This window comes from Phyllostomus discolor, chromosome 13 (genome assembly GCF_004126475.2).
Source record: "Phyllostomus discolor isolate MPI-MPIP mPhyDis1 chromosome 13, mPhyDis1.pri.v3, whole genome shotgun sequence".
In the NCBI taxonomy this organism is placed as follows: Eukaryota; Metazoa; Chordata; class Mammalia; order Chiroptera; family Phyllostomidae; genus Phyllostomus; species Phyllostomus discolor.
This window is the reverse complement of record NC_040915.2, coordinates 45,820,122-45,837,054: the sequence shown is the minus strand read 5'-3', so window position 1 is coordinate 45,837,054 and position 16,933 is coordinate 45,820,122. Positions and strand designations below refer to the sequence as shown.

Here is a 16,933-nt window from a genome sequence, read left to right as displayed (position 1 = left end):
CCCTACCTTGGCTATGCCCTGGAAGTTGAACGTGAGCACGTACTCCCCGCGCCGCGTCTCGCTCTGCCGCACCAGGAACACTCCGTGCGCGTCGGGGCCCTGCAGCTGGACCAGCTGGGCGGCCTTCACTCGGGAGATGGGGCCGTGGAACCAGGGGTAGCAGGACAGGAAGTGATCTGTTTTCTGGCAGGCGGGGTCCAGCAACGCCCCAGGGGAAGCCCCTGCTAGAGAAGATGGGTAATGGTGACCCCTTGTCGGGTACCTTACACCCTGGGCTGAGGCTGGTTCAGGCGTTACTCAGAGCACCAAGGCCCAGACCCACTGACCTTGGTTCAGGGACTCGGTGCTTCCCCTCGGTGAGCTGGTCGTGCCGGGCTCTGGAGCCGAGGGAATGTGCGTCTCTGGGTCCGCGCTCTCCAACCTGCTGGAGAAGAGGCTGGGGTTAGGGCTCTGTGCAGATCAGGGTGGAGGGGGAACAGTGCCAGGAGCAGAGCTGGGGCGCCTCACCCTTGGCCTGTGCACTCCCAGAGCTCAGCCATCCATGAATTCAGCTGCTGCTCGTCTCCCACCTCAAAGATGATGTCTGTCCGGTCCTTCACCTGGTGGGCAGGAAGGGAACGGCTGTATGGGGTCCTTGTGGGGGGCGGGGTGTTGCCCCTGGGTGTGGGAGGCCGCGCCACTCACCTTCAGCACGAAGGTGTGGAGGTTGTCGGGCATCTCGAGGCGTGTGCACCGCCGGACCTCCTGGAGGCTGGAGCAGGCTGCTTGCAGCTTGGGCTTGGAGCTCTAGGCGACCAAGGCAGAGACTCAGGGCTTGTCCCTCGGATGGCCCTTTGCCCCCACCCCCAGGCCTCTGAGTTTTCTGCTGAGCACGTGCTCACGGTGCTGCGAAGCGGGCACCCTGAGTCTGGAGGAAAGTCTTGCGTCTGGCTTTCAGGAGCCCACAGGGGGTCCTTCCAGCCCCTGGAGCACCCCCCACACTGAGATCCCCGGAGTGAGTCCTGTGTGGGCCGGGGGCCAACTCCCCTTCACCTGGACGGGTGGACAGTCCGGCACCGACATGTGCTCGCCTGCTGACCTCTCTCCTCTCCCCTTTGGGGCGAAGAGCTCCGTGCGCAGCCCTGTCACGTGGACTGCCCGACCTGTCACCAGCCCGGAGAGGGGGCGTGACGTGAGGGGCTCTAACCCAGGTCACATTGCTCTTTGGTGCTGCCTGGCTCTGCCAGGGGCCCCAAGTCTGTGCCATGTCTTTAGCCCCCCACTAGTATGGGTTCCTTCTGACCTAACAGCGGCCCCAGGAAGCAGATTCTGTCACTGCAGCTTATGAAAAAAACGCAGATCTTGGGGGTGAAGCCGTTTGACTCGGGGAAGAGAAGAGCAGGTTTTGAATGCCAGAGCATCCAATTCCCAAAAACTCACTAACCTGTCCTGTCTCAGGACAAGGAGGGGTTGGAGGAGTAGCTTAGCCACAGGCCTTGGGGGCTCCTGCCAGCGTGCCCGGCCAGCCCCAGGTGACAGCCAGCCCAGAGCCCCACACAGCCTCGGGCCCAGGAGCCTGCCATGACATCCACACACACGAGCTCCAGCGTAGGTGGGAAATGGTCCCCAAACCCTGGGCCAGCAACGGTGGCTACTTCCAGCAGAGACTGGAAGATAAGAACGGTGGACAGAGCCAGAGATGGGCTGGGACTGGGCAGAGGGGGCCCTGCTGAGCTCCCACCGTCTCCAGCAGCTCCTTCCCCCAGAAGGGCCAGGCGGTGGCCCCTAAAGAGCCAGCACAGGGCGGGGAAGTGGGAACGAGAGTCAGGCTTTGGGGGATCCAGCCTCCACCCCCTCCATCCAGAAGGGCACCTCTTGGCCGGGAGCTGCCCTTTCCAAAGGTGGTCCCCACAGAGACGTGCTTAACCGTGCGGTGGCCACGCAGGAGCCAGGCACCTCTCACTGCCTGCCTCCAGCCCCTCCCCCTGGCAGGGAGGCCAGTGAACAGGGAGGGGGAACGGCAGCCTGGCGAGAGGGCTAGCCAGACTGGGGTTCCTCCTGGTGCGGCCCCCAGCGCCCCACAGGGCTCCTGGGAGGTCCCGGTCCTGCCCGTGGACACAGCCATCTGGGGGCAGGAGCAGCACTCGAGGAACCACTGGCCTCTGCCGGGGTTTGCTGCGTCGTCACACTGACGGCACGAAGGAGGAAGCGAGGGGTTGCATAGCTAGTCGGTCCCACCCCAGCCTTTTCCCCTTTCCAGTTTCTCTCCCATGTCCCCTGCACCCCAGCTTCTCAGCCTGGGGGTCAGACGTGGGGAGCACAGCAGCCTCACTTGGGGAGCAGGGGCCTCTGTGCCCCGGCAGCTTCCAGAGCCAGCCGGTCCGAGCCCCCGCTTCCTGTCTGCAGAGTGGGTAAGGCACAGAGGGCCGTTTCCTTCCTTCTCCTGCTTCTGCAAGGGCCCTGCCCGGCCCCCGCCCCGCCCGCGGGCTCCCGGCCTCAGGATCGCCGAGAGGAAGTAGGCCAGGCCGAGAGGGGAACAGGCCTGGCCTCCCTTTCAGTTCTGCTCCAGGCCTGGCCGCGGGCCCAGCCCCAGTGAGTGCAGAGATTAAGCGGCAAAGCCACCGGTTTCACTCTGAATGTGGGGCCCTCCGTGCCAGCCCCACCCCCAGCAGCTGAGGAACTGCTGACCTGGCGGGCGGTGGTGGGGAGAGGGGTCCCCTCCGCACCCACCGGGCCGGCTGCACAGATGGTGTCTGAGTCCCGGCTACCGCCTGCCTGCAGGGTAAGGGCCTTCCAACCCTCAGGGCGGCCCATTTGTCTGCTCAGAGTCACACAGCTCTGGGTGCAGGGCTGGGGTCTGCAGCAGCGGGTCTGACTCCACGCCGCCCCGGATCGGAGGGGCAAGTGACAGAGGCCTGAAGATAGGACAGCCGCACCCGAGGTTGGGCTGGAGCAGGACCCCGAGCACCGGCCGCTGTGTGGAGGGACCAGCGGGGGCCTTCCCGGTGGAGAGGCGTGCTGACAAAGAGCCGTGATGGAGAGACGCGAACCCAAACTCGGAGAGGAACGTGGGGTGGCGGGGCGGCAGGCTCCCCCTCTCTCACACGCCCTAGTTCCCCTGCCTCCTCGCAGAGCAAGCAGGGCCAGCGAGCCCCAGCTCTGGGGACCCCCCTCGGAGTCACACTGCTCAGGTGATCAAAACAGCCAAACCACTGGAGGTGGCTGTGGTACAAGCGGCTGCATCGCCCACCACGTCCTGTGGTGTCCACTCCTGGGGGACGTGTGTAGCGCCCCACCTCCGAAAGGCTGGCTCCGTTCCCAGGGCCACTGTGACTCCCGTGGGGTGACCCACACTCGGCGCTGGCCGCTAGGGAGCTCTGACTCTGTCCTCGGCAGCTCCGCGGCTGTGCTCATCTGGGCTCTGATCCCCTCACCCTCCCGTTTCTCGTGTGACCCCGGACCAGCGGCTCAGCCCTCCTGCCCCAGTTGGGCCATCCGGAAAGCAGAGCTGCTTGAACAGCCTCTCTCCACGGGGCTGCTGGGGCCGGAGGCCAGCGGAGGCGGGGGGGAGCCTTCGAGGGTCCGCTGCAGTGTCAGACCCAGGGTTCCTGAGCAGGGCGCTCCAGCCGGCCCCCCACCCCCCGCGTGTGGGCCCTGCTAGTGACTCGGAGCGTGCCCTTCACCGCCTGCAGTGGTGCACACACGCGACGTGACCTACATACCCTAAGATACAGGGAGTGGAGAGACTGTAGTTCACACTAAAATAAAATGCACTTCACTGTGACTGTGCCCATGATATACTTGGGTGTCTCTTGAGTTTGTTTTTAAAAAAATAACGTGAAGGAGCCAGGGGCCGGGTGAGCCTGGGAGGACGGCCAGCCGGGGCAATGGGCGCCGGCACTGGGCAGAAGCCCCATGCACGTGTGTGTAACACGAGCGAGCTCTGGCTCCAGGTCCGTCGTCTCTGGAGGGCCGTGTGGACAGCTCTGCCTGCACCCACAGATCCCGTCCCCCAGCTCCCGCTGGCCCAGGGTCTCCGTGGCTGCCAGTGGAGAGGCTGGGAGCCCCCGGTCGGCCTGGGGGCCAACGAAAACGACGGCGGCATCCAGACTGGCCCGTCGCTCACGGCCTGGCTTTCCCTGGGCACTGCCACCACCTGCCGCTGCTCCCTGGGTGCTGAGGGCCGGGGCCAGCAGAGGGCCTGGCCAAGCCCTCACGGAGCCGCTGGTGCCGGTGCCCCGGCAGGAACAAAACACACTCGGCCTTCGGCGCTCAGAGCTGCTGGTCTCCCACGGGAACTGCGTGCCCGCCGGGGAGGCGGGAGGCGGTGAAGGCCAGCTTCGCCACGTTAAGAGCTGAGCTGAGCTCCCCAGGCCCCGGGATGGCCTTTGCGCACGCGCTGGGCTGGGGAAGCACCTGGGCCTCCGGGTCCCGCGGTGAGGTGGCCACAGTGGGCCTGGAAGTCCCCAAGGGGTCTCGGGGCTGGGGGAGTGAGTCCGTTGGGGCTCGTCTGAGGCGGTGTGGGGAAGTGGGAGCTCACGCTGGACCCCTCGGCAGGAGCAGGTCTGCCTGTGGGGCCAGACCCAGCGGTGACCGCCGCCGCCTCTGCGGGGAGCGGAGCGGCCAAGGGCCCAGCACGTGGGCTCCACCGTGGGGGCAGGCCAGACCCTCACGTTGGCCTTGGTGCAGCCACAGCGACCCGCCTGGACACCGAAGGGGCCTCCAGCGAAAGCCTACAGGAGAGACCACCCCCCACCTGGTGTCCCCCAGGCCACCCCAGCCCCTGGAAGCCTGGTCTCCGCGGGCTTTGGGCCCTCCTCTCCCACCAAGAGGAGCAGTGGCCCAGGAAGTGGGACGCAGCACACGGCCAGGTGTCTAGGCTCAAGCCCCACGCCCCGGCCAGGCCTGCCCTGCCCTCGAGCTGGCGTCCGGGCGGCACCGCTCGGTACCTTCTGGGCCATGGGCCCAGCGCCCACGGCAGCCTTGGTCTCCGCAGGAACCGCAGGCGGAGGAACCCCGCCGACCGCCCCAAGTAGGGGGAGGGCGGGCGGCCCTGGAAACCCAAAGGCTCAGCCGATACCCCGCCCCCACCCAGTGCCCACGGTGGGTGCCGCCTGGATGAAGGAGCAAAACCAGCAGGTGAAATGTCACGGAAAACGCTCACTCGAGTCTCACTGATCGGTATCGGAACCACCTGAAACACAAGGAAACGTCCTTATTCCAAAGAGGACTTCAGGCGGCTTACAGGGGCACCCAGACAGGGAACCCCAGGTGCTCAAGTTCACGTCTGAGCTCCGTGGCAGCCAACGCAAAGGGGTTTTCCAGAGAAGCGGGCGCTGGCGCAGAGCACCCTGGGTCCCCTGGACTTGGGCCCCAGCGTCCCGCAGACGGTGAGCACCACGGCGCCCAGCGCGGGCACACGGGGGCACGTGGGGAAGCCCGCGGACGGCAGCAGAGCGGCCCGGGCCGGACGAGCCTCGGGGGCCCAGGCTCCGGAAGCTGCTCCTGGAGGACCCTGTCCGCCGCCGCCGCTGCCCCCTTGCTGTCGTCAGCCCTCGGGCTGTCTCCCCGTCAGCTGACCATGTGCTCAGCAAGGACTCCCTGCCCCTGCCCGCCCCCCCCCCCCCGGCCATCTTCCTGTCCTGCAGGGCACAGAGCGTGGGGCTGCTCACGTCTGCTGACCTCTCCGGAGTGGGACGCTGGAGGGAAGGCTCCTGGAGGATGAGCCCAGGGGCCAGCGAGGGCTGCCCAGCCCCCGGGAGGGCAGGGGGGTCGGCTGGGACTAGCCAGCGCCCTCACAGCCCCTTCGGTGCGTGCCTACTGTGCGCCTCAGGAGGGGGGCCCCCCAGCCAGCAGCTGCAGGACGGCTGGGTTCCCAGACCGGCCCCATTTCAAGAATGTTCTAGGTTTCACAGCAAAGAACACCATGTCAAGGAAGGGAGGTGCTGGGGACCAAGGAAGTAGGAAGGGCATTGTGCCCGAGTGGAGGGCGGTCCCCGATGTTCCTTCAGTCCACGGTGGCGCTCTGGTGAGGAGACTCACCGCCCTGCTCCGTTCCCTCTGTCACCGCCACAGCCCCTGCAGCTGGCAGTTTGCCCCCACCTCCCACAGGAGGAGGAGGGGCTGGGAAGACCTCCGTGGGGACGGCACAGAGAACACACCACCCCCTGCTGCCTCCCCAGGCACCGGGGAGCTACGGGAGCCCTGAAGGGGCAGAGGAGTTGCTCGTGGGGGACCCCCCCCCCGTGACAGGGGGAGGGGCTGGAAAACAGGGTGACATCCTGTGCCCCCTGAGGTGCTGCCACCTCCCAGTCCTGCTCCCAGCCACAGCCAGCTCCTCCGGCTGCCTCCCATTGCCCCCCAAGACTCCCCTGTGGGCCGCACTGCACTAAGCAAGGAAGCCAGAGTCCTCAAGGGGGGTCTGGGGCCCCCGTGGGTTCTCGTCCGTGTCGGCGCTGTGACTGCAGCCCCGTCCCTCACACTCAGCTCCGGCCACACTGTCCTCCCCTGGAGGCGAACGGACTGAGCACGCTCCGCCCCAGGGCCTTTGCACCTGCCGCTGCCGCCGCCTGACCGGCAGTTCCTCTGAGTCCACCAGATCTCGCCCTGCTCGGGCGCTCAGCCCAAGTGCCGCCTCGGCAAGGCCCCTCTGGACACGGTACCCGGGGGCACTTGGCCCTGTTCACAGGGGATCCCAGCCCCGAGCACAGGGCCTGGTGGGTCGGACGCCCTCAATTTTATTCCCACAAAAGCATTTGTCATCGGCCTCTTGTTTGCCGAGTATCATGAGCGCAGGGGGTCAGTCGGGCACGGGCCCACTGCAGACACCCCCACCTCTCGGGCTGAGGAGGAGGGAGGGGGTGGGGTGGAGTGAGGTCTGACCCCCCCCCCCCCGTCCCCCCACCTTCCCGCTGCAGCAGCAGAAGACTGGCCGAGGGGCAGGCTCCTGACCCCCGACCCCAGCACAGTGACCGAGCCCGGGCAACAGGCAAAGGAGCGGAGGCCTGGGCAGGCGGAGCGGGGGCTCAGGCTCAGGCCCAGCCCAGGCCCGGCCTCTCCTGCTGCAGGTCGTGGCGGAGAATGAGGCCCCCCTCCTCCAGGGAGCCCTCTCTGGTCACGCCGCCATGGTCAGCGCGATTCCTGTGCCTGGGGCTTATCGGGCCCGGCCACTGCTTCCTGGCGATGGGGCGCCCCCCCCCTTCTGACTGGGAGCTCCTCCGAGGGCGGGGACAGGGCACCCAGCCTTGCCCCCCGCTGGGGCCCAGCACCGGCTCTGGCCCGCAGGAGGTCCTCAGAGAGGGTCTGCCACGCGGATGGGGAGTGGCCGGGCGGCCGCCCAGGGCCCCGGCCCTCAGGCCTGAGAGCAGGGGCAGGCGCGGGGTGGGAAGAGTTATCTTACCCCCGTCCCCGGGCTCCCCTGGGGTGGGGGGGACTGAACCAACGTCGGACGTACGGGTCACGGTCCCTTCCCTCCTCTGCCCGCGCCCGGGGCTGCAAGCCCCCCGCTTCAGATGCCTGTGCCGGCCCCCTCTCCTGGGTGACCCCTGAGAAAACCGCCTCGCTCCTGGGGCCTTCGCTTCCCCGTCTGTAAGGCGGAGGTGATGGCGGCCCACGCCCTCCGGGTTCCGCAGGGAACCCGCCTGCTGCCCTGCGCTCACGGGAGCCTCCCAGGCTGCCCCCCGCGCACGTCCCTACGGGCCAGATCTCCCCCTGGGGGGCCCCCACAGAGGAGGAGAGGGACCAGAGAAGCTTCGAGAAAAGCCACATGGATCAGGTCAGCTTTCCCCTTGGCAAATGAGAGCCCCCTGCAAGTGCCAGAAACAGATCCCCCCCCCCCCGCCCCGCAAGAGCCAAGGAAAAATGGGAGGCGCAGACCCCCAAGTGCAACCGACAAGCTCACAGACGGGCTCCCCACCCGCTTGCTGCCCTCCTGTGGGCGGGTGGTGCCCGGTCACACCCCGGGGGACTGAGCCCTGGACCCCCGGGGCCTCCCACACTCGGACCCTCCAAGGCTCCAGGAGGCCGGGGTGGTCACCAGCCAGAGACTGGGGAGCTGGCGGGCGGGGGCCCGTCTGACGAGCCCCCCCCCCCGCAGGGGGGTCCCCGACGTCAGACAGACTCACAGGGACCCGGTCACAAAGCCCCTCTCAGAGAGACGGAGACCACCCCCCCACACACACACACACAGAATCACAGCGACAGGGACACAAAGCCCCTCTCAGAGGCTGGCGCGGCCTCCCCCTGCGGAGACAAGCACCCAGAGACAGAGACCCCCATAGAGAGAGACCCCACCCCCACCCCCCAGCACAGGGCCGGCCTGGGATCCCACAGCCACGGCCCCGCCCCCAGGAGCGGGGGGCGCCCTGGCTCGGAGGACCACCTGGGAGGCTGGCCTGCACCCCGCTCTGAGAGCCGCCAGTGGCAGGCCGCACCGAAGGTCAGGGTGACGGCGCCTCAGAGGGGGGCTGCCCTGGAGTCCGCGTGGGCGAGGCCGGACAGGCAAGCCCGGGCGCTGGTCACCCACCGGCACCTTCACCGGCTCGTCTCGCCTCCACCGCCTGCGACGGGCGGCCAGGCCACGTCCCGGCTTCAGCGGGGCCAGACGCCCTGGGACGGGGCCTGCAGGGCAGGGGTGAGGGGCCAGGCCACCCAGGGACACCCCCTGCCTCTGTCCCCTCCATACAGCCACCTTCCCTGCCCAGCCCGTGGCCCCCAGGGTGACAGACGAGGGGGACAGCCCGGCCTCCGGAGCTGAGTTGCCTGGGAGAGCGGGCTGTCACAGGCTGCTTGGCCACCGGCCCCTGCGCTGCGGGCCCGGACCGTCACCGTGGGCACAGCGGCCTCGGGAGCGCCCGGCCGGCACCCGGCAGGCCTCTAGCGACCACGTGTCTGGCACAGGGTCCCAGGCCCAGCCGGACCCCGTCCCCTCGGCTGCCGCACACCCGCTGCCCCCACCCACACCTCGAGTGACCGCATCCTGCTCCCGGCGCCCCTGCCAGGAGTCCTCCCCGCCCCCCACTGTCCCCACGTGGCCAGAGCCCCCAGGCCAGTGCGCCCTGTCCCCAGCCACACCTTTACCCAGCCTGGGCCTCCCTCACACGGTGCCAGTCCCGGCCACCTCGGTCCTGGGACGCCCCAGGCCCCAGAGGCTTCTCAGCCCCTCCAGGCAGCAGGGGAGGCCGTGGCTCTGCGAGACCACGTCACGTGTCCGGGGCCCTGCGTGGGGAGGGACATGCCCAGCACCAAACCTGGCACTGCCCCCAGCCTTCCTGTGGGCTCCGTGGACCCCACACCCCGGGAAGGCAGACGGGCCCACGGCGGCCTGTGGGGGACCACGGCGGGCATCGCAGGGCCGGGGGTGGGTGGGGGGCAGAGCCACCCAGCCCCCCCGGGGCCCGAACGGCGGGAGGGGGGGGGTGCCCGCCTCCCAGCCCCGCTGCAGAGCCCGAGCAGACACACGGGGAAGCCCCACGGCCCGGCCGGACCCGGTGTCCGCCCCGCGCCCGCAGACGTGGAGAGACCTGTGGTTAGAGAACAACAAGGAACCTCTGTCACTGGCCTCCGTGGGGGTGCGCCGGGGGTGGGGGGGCTCGTTGTCACCGAGATCCCCGAGCCCCGGACGGCGGCCACCGGCTGCCTTCGAAGAACGCTGATTCAGAAGAAGAGGTGACGGCGAAGGCCCCTGGCGCAGCGCGAGGGGCTGGGGGGGCGCCAGGAAGGCTGGGGGCCGCAGCGCCCCGGGCTGAGCTGACAAACGGGAGCCCCAGAAGCGGGCCAGGTCCCAGCTGCAGCCACCGCAGCAACGCTCCCCCCCCCACCCCCCCGTCCGAGCACCCGGTCCCCCTGAGTTTAGTGAGCACCTACTATGTGACGTGCCCTGCAGCACAGCCGCTCACTGACATCGAAAGCACGACAGGAAATCACACCAGGCACACAGAGGAAGAGCCAGCTGGACTCAGTAATTAGAAGTGAAAGACAAGACCGAAGCGATTGTCTGAGCCCAGGCCTTTCTCAGCAGAAAAACCCAAGCGTGCAGCCACGAAGGGGAAGGTCACCGGATCCCCCTGTCCAGACTGAAAAACCTCCGAAGCCGAGAAACTCGGGGCTGAAACAGAAAAGCCGAACGGCAAACCAGGGGAGGGGGGTGTCCCTGCCACACGTGACGGAGAGCTAGGGCACTCGAGGACTCCGGCCGAGCGGCGCGGAAAGGCGGACGGTGCAGGAGACGAGCACGCGGAGCAAAGGGCCTGCGAGACAGGCAGAAGAACCCACAGGACCAGGCAGCACGAGAGAAGCCGTCCCCGTCCGCAGGGACAAGGTCGACTAGTGGTGGCCAGGGGCTAGGGCTTGGGGACCGGGCGGGGCTGCCTGCTGATGGGCGCAGGGGGCCCCCTTGGGGTTCCCCTGGGGTGACGGCCCTGCAGCGCCCCCACATGGCCCGTTCTGTGTTCCCTGGGTTGCGCCCCCCCCCCCCGCCCCCGCCCCGCGCTGGCAATCCGAGAGGACGAGACAACCAACCACCAGGGCTCGCACCGCTGGCCAGAAGACGGGTGGGTAGAGCCTTTCTGGAAAGCTCTTTGAAAAGGGGACCTCACGCGCTTTAGAAATGGCTGGTGAGCACACGAGAAGATGCCCGGGGTGCCCAGCCGTCCAGGAGCCGCCGTGGGGGTGGGGGGCCGCCGGCGGGAGAGCGGCTCTGACCGGAAGGGCGGGCAGTGGTGGGTGTCGGGAGAAGGCGGAGGAGTCGCCGGCTGGGGGCGCACTCGGTCCAGGGCTCAGAAGGCCAGCTGGGTTCGCCCTTCGAACACTCGGCCCCTAACCCGGCAGCGCCGCTCTGCGGATGCGGGCCCCGGAGACGCACGTCCACACGGAACACACGCCCTGTTCCAGGGCACCACGGGTGTCGCGTCCATTCACGCCGGAAAGCCAGACGACCCCCCTCCAGCAAGAGGCTGTGCCTCGCCCGGCCTGGAGGGGGGGCACCGTGTCCTCGAGGTCTGCCCGCACCCCGGGTTCCTGGCAGCGGCCTCCACGACCTGGTCCAGAGCCGAGGGGAAGAGCAGGATGTGAGCCTTGAAGACACCACCCTCGGTCACAGAGGCCGGTCCCACAGGACCACAGGCTGTGTGATCCCACGGACGGGAAAGAACAGAACGGGCAACTCTAGAGGCAGAGAGAGGAGGAGTGGCCGCCCGGGGCTGGGGCAGGGACGGCCAGCGGCCCGCTCCTTCCTGAGACGAGGAAAGCCTCGTCCAGTTCGGTCCCGGGGGCGCACGCCCGAGACGAGCCCACCCCGCGGCGTGTGAACGGCGTCTCGGCGAAGCTCAGAGAGAGCACGCGCCCCTGCGAGCTTCGAGGGGCTCCCACAGCCGCCCCCCCCGCCCCGGCCAGCACGCCCCCCTCGGGGACCCTGGCCCAAGGGGACAATCAGGGGCGAGCACCAAGACTGACGGACGCGACGCCGTCACCGGGTTATCTGTCTGAACGAGAGAGTCAGAGATGGCTGAATCGGGGACCCAGACGGCCGCAGACACACAGACCGCGCGGCCTGACTGTGGACGTGAGCTATCAGGCAGCCAGCATCTCAGAGGAGACGGTCTTGGAAGACAGACGACCGCTCAGGACACGCACGCGGGAAAGGGCAGACACAGGTCCGCGCCACGGGGGCAGGGGGTCTGGTCCGCAGGTTCCCACCTGTGTTTCCGGCGCCCCCGCCAGCGCCCGGCTGGCGGCAGGGCTGGGGGAGAGGGAGCCGGGCCGGGCGGGGCGGGGCGGGGGGGGGGGGCGGCCATTCGGGGGAGACGTCCCGGACCCAGAGGAGAGCAAGGCCACCAGGATGGAAACGCTGATTCGCTCCGGGGAGCGGGGCTGTGGGTGGTGTTTCAGTCACTTTTTTATAATTCCTTCCATGAGCTTTGTTCATTGAAAAAAAAAAACAAGACCAGAGCCATTAGGGACGCCAGCCTGGAGGCCCTCGGCGGGCCGTTTCCTAGATTACACGGAGCTTCGAGATGAGACGGAGCAGGGCCCCCAGCTGCAGGCGGCCGCGAGAAGTCTCTCCCCCTGCTGCTGGGGCTGGGGCTGGGGCTGCGGCTGCTGCTGCTGCCACCGGCAGGGTCAGCCCCCACCCCCTCTGCTCAGCACGGTCGGGAGTCCCCTCGGGCCTGTGACAGGCCGAGCCGGGCAGCAGCCGCCGCGATGAGGGAGCGCCCACCGGCCCCCGAGGCTGAGGCGCACGGCCCGGGGAACACAGCGGCCTCCTCCCCGGCTCAGGGAGGACATAGGAAAAAGGGGTGTGGGGCCCCGAAGAGGAAGCTGAGGCGGCCCCTCCTGCCCTGGGGGAGGAAGCAGCCCCCCCACAGCCCCCCCACGGCGAGGGCAGGCCGCTCGGAACGCCGAGATCTCGGCTGGTGCACGCTGGTTTCCTTTCCATTCACAAGGAGGTGGGTGGGGGATTTCCAGCCGTGCCGCCCAGCCCGCGGGCTCGTCAGCTGGTGCCCAGGCCCCGCCGGTGCGGGGCCGGCCAGGTGGCCACCCGTCCCTGGGAGGGCATCTGGGGACCCACCTCTGGGTCCGGCCACTTCCTGCACAGGAAGCCCCTTCTTCCGCCGCCTCTCAGGGCGGGGACCCGGTGCCAGGCCCTCCCGGCCCTCCCTGAGCCTGTTTTGACTCTTAACCGCCCAGCGAGTCAAGGACCGACGTCCCATTTTCCAGACTGGGAAACTGAGGCTCAGAGAGGCCAGGGCATCAAACCCCTCCCTGGCCTCCAGTCCGAAGCCCAGACTCCGCAGCGCCAGGGTCCCCCCCCCCCCAAGACCCAACCCCCGCCCCCCAGCAAACACCACAGAAGGCGAACTTCCAAGAAGCCGGCAGCAGCAGGCAGGCCCCCCCCCCCCCCCCCCCCGGACAGCAGGAGGGGACGCGGACCGGCCCCCCGTGGTGGCGCTGGGGGGCTTCAGTGAAGGACCAGAAATGGGTGCCGAGCCCGCCCTCCCCCGCCTGCTGGAATCGGGGCCCTTGCTCCTCTGCGGGTTCACAGGATTCGAGCTGAGAGGAAGCTCGGCGATACCATCGCCCGCGGTTCCGGCGTGGTCGGGCGTGCTTCTGAGCGGCAGAGCAGTGTTCAAAGAGGGTCTCACGCGGAACCCCGTGAGGGCCAGATGGGGCGGCCCCGAGGAGCCCTGCCCACCGGCACCCCTTGCTTCCTCCCCGCCCCCCGCCCCAGCCCGGGGGCCAGGATGGAGCCCCCGGGTTGCCCACGTCGCAGCTCAGAGAGGGGCAGGGGCCCACGCGGGTCGCACGGCAGCCACGGCGGGGCAAGGACTGAACCCGTCGTCATCTCCCTCCGAGCCTCTGCCCCCCGTGCTCCTGGGGAGGGTGGGGCTGGGGGCCCCCCCCCGAGACCCGCGGGGTCCTGCCTGCCCACGGGAGGGGCGGCCGGGCCGGAGGCCGAGGCCCCTGCCTGCTCTGGGGCCCAGACGCACGGATTCTGTGCTGAGCGCCGCCACCTCCCTGCTGTGCGGCCCTGGACAAGCCTCTCGGCTTCTCCGTGCCCCAGTGCCCGGGTCGTTGTCCCCACACCCCGGGGCCGGCGGTGACTGCACGGGCCGGGCCGGGTGGCGCGCTGGGCGCAGCTCCTGGTTGGGGGGGGGGGGGGGGCATGACCACTCCCTGGGGCCCTGGGGCCGTGGGGCCGGGGGGCGGCTGTTTTCACCCGAGAAAGCAGAGGCAGGGAGGGGGAGGGCAAAGCCTCCCCACCCCGGGAGGTAGAGGCAGCCATCGCCGCAGCTGCCCCTCCTGCCCGCAGCTTCCTGCCCAGCCTTCCTCCTCCTCCTCCTCCTCGCGCTCCTGCCTCGAGGAAACCACCAGGCCTCCGGCGGACGACGTCCCTCGCTTTCTGCTTCCTCTTTCCCACACTCGGGGACGCGGCTCCAGGCCCGGCCCAGCGTCCACACCGCGGCCACCTCGGCCTCGATGTCCCCGTCTGCGACGCGGGCGCGGCGCCGGCGTCCACCCTGCAGGCTCGTGGCGGGCGGGCGTCTGGTGGGCTGCTCCCGCGGGGCCGGCCCCTGCGAGCTGCTGGGCGCCCACCCAGGCGTCCACGGGCACCCACTGCCCACGTGCCCCGGCCTGCTCCCGGGCTGACCCCGGGCACGGGCAGGGAGCGGAGGCGGCCCTCGGCCTGAGTGGCCTCTCAGCACAAACCCAGTCCCGCAGGCTGAACTCTGCGCTCGTGGGGGTGGGGGTGGGGCCGGGGCCGGGCTCCCCTCACTTATCCAGTGGGCACCCAGCGCATCTCGGCCTCGCCCACGTGACTCCACCCCCCGCAGGCGCCGTGACCAGCCCACTCTACGGAGGAGGGCAGCTGGGGCCCAGCGTGCTCAAGGCGCTTGTCCGAGGGGGCCCGGCCCGGGAGCAGAGCGGGCAGCACTCAGAACCTCAGTGCCTGGCCCACCCCGACCACCCCCGGGCCAGCAGGACGGCCGCCCCCCACCAGAGCACTTCTCCCTGGGGGCACGTGAGGCCAGGAGGGGGCGGCGGGGGCTCAGGGCTGTGGGCCGAGTCCCTTGAGGTGGCCCCCTCCCTCTTCCCCTCCCTCTGCTCTGGGCCTCAGGGTCCCCAAGGTAGACGGTGGCCTCGGATGAGGTGGCCACGGGGAGCCTTTCCTGGTCTGAGGACTCCAGACGGACACCCTCAACGCCGCCGCCAGCCCGCTGCTATGCCCCCTGAAGACCCGCTCGGCCCCAGGTCCGGCCCGGCCGCCCGGGCTCCGGCCCCACGTCGGCCACAAGAGAGCTGGACAAGTCACCTGCCCTCTCGCCGGCCCGCGGAGTGGGCCCCCCCACCGGAGGAGGCCCCCCCACAGGGCTGCAGGGAGGGTTAGACGGAGCTGGGTCGGCAGGGTGCCGGGCGGAGAGCAGGTGCCCGGTCGACGCTGGCTACAAAGGCCAGTTCGGCCGCAGCTGGAACTCCGGCCTCACCCCCGTGCAGGTGAGGGGAACTGAGGCTCGGCCCCCAGGCCCCGCAGGGCTCGCAAGGCTCTGAGACCATCTCAGACAGCCCGGAGGCCTGGGAAGACGGGGAAACTGAGGCCCAGAAGAGCCAAGGGCTGGCCCAAAGGCGGTGGCCAGCGGGTTTGCTCCACATGGACCCCCAGCGCCCGGGAGTCCCTGCCCCAAGGCCAGCTGCCACCCTTCAGCCCAGTGGCCGCCTCTGCCACCCTCCCCGCCGCCGGCCCCCCCCCCCCCCACGGCTCCCTGGGCAGAGCTCGGGCAGGGCCAGGCGCTTCTGTAAGAGGAACCAGGAATCCGGACGTTCACGTGAGCTCCCTCCACTTTGTGTTTTTGAACACTGGCAACCAATCCAACTTTCTTATTTTTTTCTTTCAGCTGTCGGGTAGGGTGGCGCCTCACAGGCCTGGCTGGACTGGCTCCCCGCACCCTCCGACTCGAGCTGGGGGTTGGGAGTGGGGCCTCTTGGGGCAGGGGATGGGGGGGAGGGGCAGGCGCCGCAGGGAGAGTGGCCACCGGAGGGTCTTCTAGGAGCAGTGTTGGGCCACACTCTGCCGCGGCCGCCCCGAGGCCAGGAATGCCCGGGCCGCCCCCGCACCTGTCTCAGCCCCTCTGGGCCCCACCCAGCCCAGCCCAGCCCTTGGCCCACCCCGTCCCTCCCTGCCCCCGGCCACCCCAGCCCCGGCTGTCTGGCTGTCCCTCGGACTCCTGGTCCCGGACTCTTTCACCAGCTCAGGGCGCCCCGAGAACAGGAGCCCGGACGGAGAACAGGAGCCCAGACGCGACCCAGAGCAACCCTGGAGAGAGGCCCGCGTTCACAGCCCCCGAGTCGTCGCCATAGCGCCCGCAGCGCCCACACGGAGCCTCCCCGTCAGGCGCTCGGCAGATGCGCCGCCCGGCCACCACATGAGCCGCACGATGCGGGCGCTATGAATGGGCCCCTTGTGCGGAGGAGGAAACTGAGGCTCGGAAAACTGGTGTCGCTCGCCTAAGGCCTCCAGGCCGGGGAAGAACGAGCTCATTATCCCACTCGGCCCCTCTGACTGCTGACACCTGGTTCGCCGAGACGGGTTGTTTGCAGCAGCAGCAGCAGCAGCTTCTGCAGTGGAGCCTGGGGCGGGGGGGGGGGGGGGGGGGGGGGGGGGGCACAACTCGGCCGCTGGTCGCCTCTCCGGCCGTCACTGACCCCGACAGCAACGAGAAGCCCGAGTCTCTGTCTGTGTTTGTGTTTCCCCGACAGCTCCCCACTGTGTCTGGAGTGAAATTCGAACCCCGGACGGGGGCCTCTGCCCCCACACGGTCCCCATCTTCCCTCCGCACCCCCCCACCTCCCCCCCCAACACACACACACCGGCCTGTCCGTCATTCTTCAAAACACGCGAAACGCTCTCCCATCTCGGGGCTCTGTCGCTGCTCCTCCCTCCGCCTGGGACACCCCGAGGGTCTGACTTAGCTCGGGGTGAAGCTCTCAGTCCGAAGTCACCTTCTCGGGACTCACCACGAAACCTCGGTGATCCCTGTGGTGTTGGCCCAAGGACAGGCACGCAGGCCGAGGGGGCCGGCGGGCCCCGAGCACACACATGGACACTGGCCTTGGGGGGGCGGGGGGAGCGGCACCTCCTCACACAGCGCTGCAGCGTGGGGAATCGAGACCCGCACCTCCCACCGCACACGGAAACGGATTCGAGGCGGACCCCCGCCCAAAACGGGGGCGCCCAGGCCTCAGAGCTTCTGAACCAAAAGCGAGAACGAGCCTCATGACCCAGGCGGCAACGGTCTCTTCAACGGGACGCGAGAAGCACGAACCACGAAGGGCAGCCGCTGGTAAACGGGGCCTCGTTAAAACAAGACCTTCCGCCCGGGGAGGAGGCTCCGCTCTCAAGGAGCAGAAAGGGAACCCACGCGCGGAGCGGGAGGTGGCACTTACCGGGCAAAGGAAGCGC

General features: G+C 69.2%; 1 protein-coding gene across 5 annotated transcripts in view; it reads right to left on the bottom strand.

Moving 5' to 3' along the window:
- Positions 1–16,933, bottom strand: part of SH2B3 (SH2B adaptor protein 3) — a 31,952-nt gene that overhangs the window by 1,609 nt on the left and 13,410 nt on the right. For 2 of the 5 annotated variants that reach the window (XM_036014930.1, XM_036014927.1), the window contains exons 3-6: positions 685–786; positions 508–599; positions 327–424; positions 7–224 (exon numbers count right to left, since the gene is read on the bottom strand). In XM_036014930.1, coding sequence (XP_035870823.1) covers positions 7–224; positions 327–424; positions 508–599; positions 685–786 — 510 coding nt within the window. The remainder of the gene's footprint in view (positions 1–6; positions 225–326; positions 425–507; positions 600–684; positions 787–16,933) is intronic. The other 3 variants (XM_036014928.1, XM_036014929.1, XM_028528156.2) reach the window with 3 other exon arrangements.